The 11,204-nt window shown below is 42.2% G+C and overlaps 1 protein-coding gene across 1 annotated transcript; it reads left to right on the forward strand.

The window, feature by feature from the left end:
• Positions 1-2,608: 2,608 nt before the first annotated feature.
• LOC107300047 (T-box transcription factor TBX6-like) lies at positions 2,609-9,580 on the forward strand. The gene is made up of 5 exons (XM_015829391.1): positions 2,609-2,732; positions 3,819-4,047; positions 6,069-6,336; positions 6,960-7,103; positions 9,506-9,580. The coding sequence occupies exons 1-5, from the start codon at positions 2,609-2,611 to the stop codon at positions 9,578-9,580; spliced, it is 840 nt and encodes a 279-aa protein (XP_015684877.1).
• Positions 9,581-11,204: the final 1,624 nt, after the last annotated feature.

Consider the following 11,204-nt stretch of genomic DNA (forward strand, 5'->3'; position numbering starts at 1 on the left):
TTACAAAGAGCCAATCAGATTAAAAGGTTAATCAAAGTGTTTTAATGGGGCCGACACAGGAGCCAACTCAACAGCAGACCCATATGTGCCCCTATATTTGTTTTGACAACACTACTGTCTTGCAAGTCCTAATAATGTCACCTAAGGGCTTTGTTGTTGTTAATTCACTAAGTCATGTCTGACTCTTCATGATCCTACGGGCCATGGCACACCAGGCCCACCTGTCCTCCACTGTCTCCAGGAGTTTACCCAATTTTACGTTAATTGCATCAATGACACTATCCAACCATCTCATCTTCCTCCATCCCTTTCTCCTTTTGCCTTCAATCGTTCCCAACATCAGGGTCTCTTCCAGTGAGTCTTCTCTTTTCTTATTAGGTGGCAGAAGCCTTCAGCTCCAGTGTCTGTCCTTCCAAAGAGCAGTCAGGGGGGAAATTCCTTAGGATTGACTGATTTGATCTCCTTATAGTCCAAGGGACTGTCAAGAATCTTCTTCAGGACCACAATTCAAAAGCATCAATTCTTGGGTGCTCAGCCTTCCTTATGGTCCAGTTCTCACAGTCATACATTACTACTGGGAAAACCATAGCTTTTGTCAGCAAGATGACGTCTCTGCTTTTTAATATGCTGTCTAGGAGGTTTACCTAAGGGCTTACTAGCCCCTTTTCCAAAACAATCTTCCATCAGAAATGCCCCACTGCCTTCCAGAAAGATTAGGTGACAAGTCAATGCATAATAGTGACAATGCAATAATAAATGGGCACAGATCTAATATGAGAATTAAGTATGTCTCCCCCACAAAAAAACAGTGGAGCCCCCCCCCCCGCTCCTTCCCCAGATTGCTCTGTCTCTGATCTCATGGCAACCATCTACTATTCTCACTGACTCTGCAGTGTTCAGGCACCATTTTTTAAAACAGGACGATCTGGCAACATTTTTGTGGTTCCAACGAACTAAGGTTTTGATCAGATGATGTGTGTTGATCATGTCACTAATGCAAAACTTTCTGTCTCACACCTAAACCCCATTTTTGTGCACAACCATTAAAGGTAATGTGTCTTTTCAGTCAAACCTCTGGAAACATAGCTGCCAAAAGTCTCTGTAAACGAGATGGGCAGCCAATTAAATAAATAAATAAATAAATATCACTGAATTTTTGTGGCAATGATAAGTGATTTGCCACTGCCTTTATTTTTTTCAGCTTCACAGTCCATCCTACTCTAACCAGCTTCAATTCTGCTTCATTTTTGAGATCAGTGAAGGCCACCTGGGTCCTGCCATAACTTTCAGCTTATTATTACTGTCTTCACCTCTTATATTTCATATGTCTCTGATCTCCCCTTTAATTATCTCCCTTCCTTCTTTATATGTACCAGGAAAAGCACACACATAATGTAATAAGCATATTAGTCTTAAAATACTAGAAGCTTCTGTTGTTTTCCTGCAACATAGAAATTTAAGCCAGCCTATTTTAATCTGGGTGTGGATTCTGGAGGTTTATTCTCAACAGAAGATCCTTGGCAGAAAATAACATTTTGTAGTTCCCTCTAACATAACTCCCTCGACAGCAATTCTCATGACCCATTAGAACTACATTTCAAAAAACTGTCATCAAATGACCCTTCAAGAATCTGAAGTATGGTCCTGTCACCGTACCTATAGCTGAGAAGATCTCACTTGCCTCTCCCAGGATCTGGCAGTCTTTTGCAGCTGTCCTGCCCAGCTGTGAAAACATCTGGATGATAAATTACTCTGGCAACTCCCCCTCCCTTCACTCACTTGTAAACCAAGGATCCCATAGGTCAGGATCAATCAGGAAACTTTGGAGTCAGGGTGTTAATTAGGCAATTAGGAGGATTCAAGGGGTGGGCGCAGAAAGAGATTCAGCTACCACACTTAATGAAGTCTGAGCTGGAGTTGGGAAGCTGGACTTAAGTGGGAGAAGATATGGCTGGGCAGCTGTAGTTCTGAAGGAGGAGCAGGCAGAGACTGGGGGGGGGGGCAGCTGAGCCTAGAAACAACTTCCCAAAAGAGGGCAGAGGGCTGACATAACGGGGGAGGCAGAAGGAGAAAACGGACCTTGGGAAGTAGAGGGATCCTGACAGAAATAGCTGGAAGGTGTGTAAAGATGGGACATCCCAAAGCTGAGCCTACGTCTGCTACTTCTTTCCTGCAGCTCCCCTGCTACCAGCCCCAAACCCCTCCCCTCCTGAGGTGTGAATGTGCCATTTGGGGTCTCACTTCAAAGAGCCTTGGCGGAATCCTAAATACAAGCCCCCAACCAGGGGCGCTTCAGGGAAAGAGAGGATTTGGAGGGGGACACATCCCAGACTTGCTTCAAGAGACCAAGCCAAGGAGATCTGGCTCCCAGCTCCTTAAACAGCTCCTACCTTTCTGCCTCTGAGCCCTCCCTCCCTCCCTTCCTTCTCTCCCCAAATCACATCCAACTTTGCTCCCCAAACCAACTTTCCAGCCTCTAGGCCTTCTCCTCTACCCCCACCCTCAAGGCAGGAGCTCTGGCTTCCAGCCTCACCTGTTCCCATCCACAGGACCCCCACTCCCTTCCCAGAGAAGCCAGTCCTGCCCTCCAGGCTTCTGCCCATCCCTCATGTATCACCCATCAGAGATGTTTCCCCAATATGGGAGCTCCTATGCTCTGCGACCACCACCCCCTCCTGGAGCTGCCTATCCCCAGAGTCAGGCACCCCAATATGAAGCCTTCAGATACTCAGGTGAGAAATTGGGAGATGATGTGGCAAAGTGGTGGGGGAAGGAAAAACTGGGTCATGGTAAAGCCGTGAATGGAAGGGAGCCAAAAATGCTGGTGAGGATTGTGGGCTCAAGAACGTCTTCATTTAGCCATTACGCTCCATGGTGGCCTGATCCAGAGCCAGGCACCATTATTCAGTCTATCTACCTCACAGGGTTGTTGTGTGAAAGGGAGCGGGGTAGAAGAAAAAGCATCTGTGCCTTCCTGGGAGTGCCTCTTGAGATGGATATGGTGGGACCATGACAGACATTTAAGGAAGAAGATGGGAATTAAGCATCTCTGAAGATTCAGAGGAGGTTAAAGAAGTAGACATCTGGCATGGAGAAACTTTCTTCTTGTATAAGAAACTAAAATAAAACCAGCAATGTTTTGGGGACACTTCGTGAGAGAAGGTGGTAGCCAGGATGTTTAAGATAAGAGGGTTAAGCAAGCTGATTCCAGGATGTAACTATATTAGAGTGGAATAGTGGACCAAAAATGTTTATGTTGTAAAGCCGCCCAGAGTCACTGGGTATGACATGGGTGGCAAATAAATTTCATAAATAAATAAAATCAGTCCAGAATGGGTGAGCTGGAATCAGACAATGAGGATTAGAAGGTGAGGCTATTATATATGTGGGAAAAGTGGGACCTACATTAAAAAAAAAAGGAAGGGAAGTCCACTAGGCACCCCGAGGATGAGAATGGTCCTCAGATGAAGGGGAAGCAGCTTGTGATTTAGACAGGCCAGTGGTAGGTCAGGGCTGGGGAGAGCAGAAAGGGAGCTGAGAGATAGAGAATTCCCATAAATTGTTGGCTCTTGCCCACCACCCCCATCAGCTGGATATTTAGCACCCAAGACCAACTGGTCAGGGAAGAGGTGGAGAGGGGGGGGAAGAGAAGAAAACGGGCGGAAACCAGCAGGAGAGTGACAAATTCCTTGACGATGCCCCTCAGTAATGCCTGCAGGCCCCTCCTTACCCTTAACTCCACATGGCTCAGCAGCCGATGCCCCTCAGTTCTCTTATCCCTCCTCTCAGCTCTCTTTTCTCCTCTTTTTTGTCACCAGAGCTGGAAGCTGCTCCCAAATTGGAAGGCTTCTTCCCAGGTTTGGACCCTCCTGGGCGCCTCCTGCCCCCAACCCCTGACCTCCCTTATGGATCATCTCAGGCACTCCCATCAGGCCCCCCAACAACTTCACAGCTACCCCCTGGAGTACGGATGAGCCTGGAGAACAGCGAGCTCTGGAAGCGGTTCAACGGCATTGGCACTGAGATGATCATCACCAAAGCAGGCAGGTGAGCTGCTAGTCCATCAGCTCTCTCTCCTTGCAGAGGCATGGATCAATCTTGGATCATGTAAATCAGACCTTCAGATGACTTTTCTTCTGTCCTAAAATTAAAACATCTCCCCAATAGACTGACACCGTAATCTTATCCTTCCCTACTCTGAAGTAAGCCCTATGAAGTCCAGTGGCTCTTGTTTGTATATATATGTACAGAGGGTTATGACTGCAACCAAAATTATTTTTAACATACTAGCTTTGCATATGTTCAATGGGCATTTTTTTTCTGTCTCATGGAGCTGGCAGGGAGGAAGACCATAATGCAAAAAGAGTAGGAAAATTGTTTATAGAATCCACTAGTTTAGGGATCTATGGCCATAACACATATTGATGAATTATAGTTTAAATAGCTTGCAAATGGGATTTGACAAGTTCACCAAGGATAAGCAATCTAAAGCTACCCTCTCTGTTACTGAACAGAGAGCTAGACTTAGATGCCTGAATGGTCCCTTCTAATTCTCCACTTCTAATATTTTAAATGAAGCCTCATGTTCAAAGGCAGTATACCTGCATCATGCTCATTTTGTAAGTTCTGTTTAGGATGCTGATGGAAAATAATTTACTTGATTAGACTGCTACTTTGATTTAGGAAGGCTCTCAAGACATTAAGAGAAACAAATCTTTTCTCTGTTCCTATTTAATTAACTGACCAAAGAGAGAAGCAACCTGGAATTAAGGAGACACTTCCTAACAGTGAGGACAATCAACCAGTGGAACAGCTTACCCCCAGAAATCGTGGGCACTCCATCACTGGAGATTTTCAAGAAAAGACTAGACAGTCACTTTTCTGAAATGGTATAGGTTCTCCTGCTCAAGCAGGGGGCTGGACTAGAAGACCTCCAAGGTCCCTTCCAGCTCTATTCTATTCTATTCTATTCTATTCTATTCTATTCTATTCTATTCTATTCTATTCTATTAATTTTTGCTGAGTTATTATAATAAAAGCAATATTTTGAGAAACAGCTGTACCTTCTGGGTACCAGAGAATAAAGGGTTAACTGAAATGAGTACCATGAAAATCCCCTTTTGTCTTTAATTCATAGTGTAAAAAATGTTTCCTAACATTGGGTCTCCAGCTGTTGGACCATTTTAAGTCACTGCAAACCAGAGATGAGCTGATCTGGTGACAAACAACGTTGGGAATTTATAGTAATTGTATGAAACCTATATAGATGGGTGAAGGGAGAAAAGAACTAGAAAGACTGCATCCCAGAAAACTGGGAAAGAATAGTTACTGCTCTAGGAATTAAGTGAGAGTGTTTTGTATGTTTTCAGCTTTCCAAGGAATAATCAAAAGCCATTTGTCATGCACAAGATACTAACATTCTTCCACTACAGTTAGTCCTCAGCTTAAAACCATTCATTTAGCAATCCTTCAAAGTTATAATGGCACTGAAAAATGTTTCTTTCAACCGGTCCTCGCACTTTCTTTTGCAGCATCCCCAGGGTCACGTGATCAAAATCCGTATATTTCCAACCATTGCAGCATCCCAGTGTCAATGCCATTCACAGCCTTCACAGCTGGCTTCCCACAAACAACATCAGTGGGGGAAACCAGATTTGCTTAACGACAGTGTGATTCACTTAACAACTGCTTAACAACTTGGCAAAAAAATAGGTCATAAAATTGGGCGCAGCTCACTTAACAACTGCTTTGCTTAGCAACCGAAATTATGATCCCAGTTTGGTTGTAAGTCAAGGACTACTTGCTTGTACTTCAAGCAAGGCAGAGTTGACCTTTCAAGGGCTGTCTGTCTGTCTTAATAAATGGAGCCAAATAATATGATTTGGACCCTGTCCACTCATCCTGGGCTATTAGCTTTCTAGAACTCAGCTATAGCAGGGGGGACGGTGTGATTAGAATTGGCTACCTCCAACCTTGAGTTGAGACGAATCCTATTTTCTTCTTCTGTGTCACAGCCCCATTCATCCACAATTTGAATTTTTCTAATCCATGTTTTAATCACTTTTCAGGCAGATGTTTCCACAGCTAAAAGTTGCAGTCACAGGCTTGGATTCTGAAGCTAAATACCTACTGCTGGTGGATGTCGTCCCGGTAGGAGGCTCCCGCTACAAGTGGCATGGCAAAAAGTGGGAAGCCAGTGGCAAGGCAGAATTACCACCTCCAGACAGGGTTTACATCCATCCTGACTCACCTGCATCAGGTGCCCACTGGATGCGCCAACCTATATCCTTCCATCAGCTCAAGCTCACCAACAATACCCTGGATCCTCATGGACATGTATGACTGGGGCCTGAGATTGGAGGAAAGACAAATGGGGAAGAGGGGATATACATCCAGGAGACGATAATTGATAGAGTACACTTATAGCCCAAATAAAATGATTTAGAAGAGGGGACACATGTGGGAGGATCTTTTAGGCTACTAACTATGAGGAGTTATAGTTAAGCTCCAGGATTTTGTGAATCCAATGACAAAAACGAAGCAAAATCTTTCCCAAAGGAGCACTACATTTTGAAATTCAAAGTAAATAATTCTATAGCAACCATGCAGTATTTAAACTTAGGTTGTGTTGATATGTGTTGGATTATTATAAAAAAAATGTTCATGGATGTAAGGCATAAAACAACGTAGCTCACTGAGATCCCTCTACAAAAATGAATTGGGCTTTTTTTTTTTGGCAGGTTGTCATGCCTAGATTCTTATTCTTCCTTTTAATTACAAAATGAAGTCATATTTAAGGTTAATGAATCATGCAATTAGAATCACATTTTGTGCTTTGCCCAGAATGACAACAGGCATAGACAGTTCAGTTTTGCAGAGAACTAAAATGGAGTTGGAAAATGGAAGAACATAAGATGGTCTGGTAAAATAAAGCTCATTGTTGATTCTTCTCTTCTTAGTTGATCGTTCATTCCATGCATCGTTACCAGCCCCGAGTACATGTGGTGGGAGCTGGAGGGCGCCGCGGAGCAGGGGGTGGCTGTGCTTCCTTCACCTTTCCTGAGACGCAGTTTCTGACTGTCACAGCTTACCAGAACCCACAGGTGAGAGAGCAAGAGCAGGGTTTTTAAAAAGTGGTTTTTTTTATACTGTAGACCAGGGGCCTTCAAACTTGGCCCTGTTATGACTTGTGGACTTCAACTCCCAGAATTCCTCAGCCAGCGTGCCAGGCTGAGGAATTCTGGGAGTTGAAGTCCACAAGTCATAAAAGGGCCAAGTTTGAAGACCCCTGCTGTAGACTCATTCTTATTTGTAGAATCCATAATATCCCCAAACTGCTTGTCCCTCATTGTCTCCTTCTTTTGATAGATAGACAGACGAGAGAGAGAGAGAGAGAGAGAGAGAGAGAGAGAGAGAGAGAGAGAGAGAGAGAGAGAGCACCTTGTTAGTCTATGGTAGCTAAAAAAACCTTACCCTCTTTAATAAAATGTATTAATATCACACAGGGGGTGGACTAGAAGACCTCCAAAGTACCTTCCAACCCTATTATTCTATGTTTTAGAGTTAGCTGTCTAGAATCTCTAGGAATGTTTTCTGTCAGAAAAATGCCTAGGCAAATACTGTATACCAATGGACTTTCAGAAGATATAGTAATTGGGAGAAATCTTGTTTCTTTTCAAAAATCCATTTTGCCCCACTGTATGTTTTTTTCCCCCTTATCCCACCATTGCCCGTTCTTCATTTAACTTCACCTGTTTCCTCATGTTTAGAGATGTCCCTCCACCCGTCATCCTCACAGTCCTGTAGCCTTTGTTATTTATATTTCCTATACATTGACTTTCTAGGGTTCCTTAATACTCTCTTTCTTCATATTTTCCTATTCTTTTATCCTTTGACATCCTCATCCAAGCCAAATCTTTTCAGAACTAACCCTTACCTGGCAGTCTTATAGTCTTAAATGTGCCCTTTTCTTGCCCTCAACATTTGTTTTTCTATCTAACAATTTCAGTTGACAACACTTTGACTCCTTCTATTATTCGCAACAATGTATTTTTCAGCATAAACATGTCTCCAGCAAAGTTTAATCTCCTCCCTCATAGCTTTTCACAGTCTGTCATTTCAATACTTTTCACCAGTGTTTCTCACTGTCACCAACTTTAAGATGTATGGACTTCAACTTCCCTAGCATGGTTGGATAGGGAATTCTGGGAGTTGAAGTTCGTCTTCAAGTTGCTGAGTTAAGAAACACTGCATTACACCATCATAGTCTTCCATGTTATGAAGACTTTATAAGTCTTATTTTGTTCATTTTAGTTGGTCTGGGAGGGCTAACTGAACTGGGAACATTGTCTTAATAATACTTCTAATGGAATCTAATAGAAATTTCTCCACTGGTGTCACCCACAGATATTGAGCCAGTGTTTCCCAGGCTGGCTGAGGAATTCTGGGAGTTGAAGTCCACACATCTTAAGGTTGCCAATTGGGAAACCGTGTGTTGAACTATAACTCCAGCAGTTCTCAGACAATGGCCATTCTGGCTTGGGACCATGGGAACTATAATCTATTGTAGAAAGATTTTAATAGAAAAACAAATCTGCAAGTGTTGCTGAAAATTGGTTGCTGGGAAGGGCAGAAGTAATCATCTCCCCTTAATATGCAAACCCACTTCAGAAATATAACTGAATATACATAACTGAAGAATTCATTTGCTTTGTTGGCTGCAGCTACCCAGAGCCATAAAAATTAGACTTTTATCTTATTTATTTGTACCCTGCCTATATGGTTTTTATAAATAACTGAAGCTGGCGAACTTATCCAACACACCTTCCTCCTCTTATTTTCCCCATAACAGCGACCTGTGAGGTAGGTTGGGCTGAGAGAGAGTGACTGGCCCAAAGTCACCAGGCTGGCTTTCATGCCTAAGGCAACACTAGAACTCAGTGTCTCCAGGTAATTGGCCCAAACTCACCCAGCCAGTTTACATGCCTAATGCTGGACTAGAACTCACAGTTTCCTGGTTTCTAGGCCAGCTCCTTAAGTACTACATCAAAGTGGCTCTAGATCTCTTTCTAAGAAATCTCCCCCAGACCACTAATTGGTACTTAAATCTACTGTGGGCAAAACCCATTGTCAACTTTATAGTTTGTACAGGTGCTATTCTAAACATACATTATTCTCTCTTGTCCCTCTCATTTTCAGCTTAGCTAGGATATCTCCCAAATCACATTTTTGCCATCTTCTCTTGCATTGTGCTATTCCTGGCCTCCAGGAACACATGCACATATGAATTTTGCACACAGAAACAAAACTTAAAATCCTACCACCCAAACAGATTGAGAGTAACATTAATATACGTTTACGCTTATTTCAGAAATAACCCAAAACTGGGTGAAAAAAAACACCAAGGCAGAATGTATTTATTACTATCAATATATATAATGACTTCTATTCCTTTAATTCTAATGTATACATTTGTTATTTCTTTTACTCCTCGCCGTCCATTCAGATCACTCAGATGAAGATAGAAAGCAATCCTTTTGCAAAGGGCTTCCGAGAAAATGGCATGAACAGCAAAAGGTGAGCAGGAAGTAATCAAAACCACAACACCAGTATGGGTCTCCCGATGTTTCCCACTGCAAAAGATTTCCTTCTAGATTGGCTGAGGCTGAAGGACATTGTAATCCCTCTATGGATGGCTGCATAGGTTGTGGCCTCCAGATTATCTGGCATTAGAGATTTCATTCCAACAAGCCGAATGGTCACAAACAAAATGGGATTGTGATAGCGCACAAAAGATATGGGACATGGTGTTTAGGGAAATTAATAATAATAATAATAGTAATAATAATAATAGTAATAATAATAATAATAACAACAACAACAACAACAACAACAACAACAACAATAATAATAATAATAATAATAATAATAATAATAATAATAATAATAATAATAATAATAATAATAATAATAATAATAATAATAAAGTTGGAAGGGACCTTGGAGGTCATCGAGTCCAACCCCCTGCTCAGGCAGGAAACCCTACACCATTTTGGACAAATGGCTGTCCAGTCTTTTCTTAAAAACTTCCAGTGTTGGAGCATTCACTGCTTCTGGAGGCAGGTTGTTCCATTGGTTAATTGCTCTAACTGTCATGAAGTTTCTCCTTAGTTCTAGGTTGCTTCTCTCCTTGATTAGTTTCCATCCATTGCTTCTTGTCCTGCCCTCAGGCGCTTTGGAGAATAGCTTGACTCCCTCTTCTTTGTGGCAGCCCCTGAGATATTGGAACACTGCTATCATGTCCCCCCTCGTCCTTCTCTTCATTAAACTAGACATACCCAATTCCACCAACCGTTCCTCATATGTTTTAGCCTCCAGTCCCCTAATCATCTTTGTTGCTCTTCTCTGTACTCTTTCTAGAGTCTCAGCATCTTTTTTACATCTTGGTGACCAAAACTGGATGCAGTAACTTTTGAATGTAAATTTAGATATGTCACCGACGATTGCATTACTGTTACTGGTGGAAAAACAAGATATAAATGAAGCAAAAAAGGAATTGATTGTAAATTTGATAATGGCAGCTAGATTAGTGATGGCTAAATATTGGAGACAAAATTGGGCTATTCAAAGAAATGAGTGGTATAATGAAATATGGAATATGGCAATAAATAAATTAACAACAGAAATTAAATTTTAAAAATGGGTGATTAAAGTAAATAATTATAATGAAATATGGGAGGATTTTATAAAACCAGTGTTGGTGGAAGGCAAAGGGAATAAACCTATTCAGGAATATAAGCTGTTTTGGAGGGGATAAGGGCACAATTGAAATACATTGTATATTGTAAGTTGTTATATGAGAAGAAATATAGGTAATAAAAATGGTCTCCAGGGGGGTGGGTGCACTGTAATATTTGTGTGTGTGTGTGTGTGTGTGTGTATGTTTTCTGAGGTTTTCGCGGGTGTTTGTATGTAGGTCTTTGGTTATTTGGGTTTTCTCCCGAATAAATTGGAAGTGTCTTGGCGATGTTTCGATGAAGTCACATTCGTCATCTTCAGGCTGGTGTCTTCAGCTTCGTGCTTCTAGGAGTAATGTGTGATCGCAGCTGTTTCTTCCTTTTAACTGCCAGTGGGGTTTGAACTGATTGGGTGGGAGCTTGGCTGTGTTCTGATTGGGTGGAGGTGTGTTCTGATTGGTTAAGGGG

Source organism: Protobothrops mucrosquamatus, unplaced genomic scaffold (genome assembly GCF_001527695.2).
Source record: "Protobothrops mucrosquamatus isolate PMUCROS unplaced genomic scaffold, P.Mucros_1.0 scaffold6019, whole genome shotgun sequence".
Taxonomy (NCBI): domain Eukaryota; kingdom Metazoa; phylum Chordata; class Lepidosauria; order Squamata; family Viperidae; genus Protobothrops; species Protobothrops mucrosquamatus.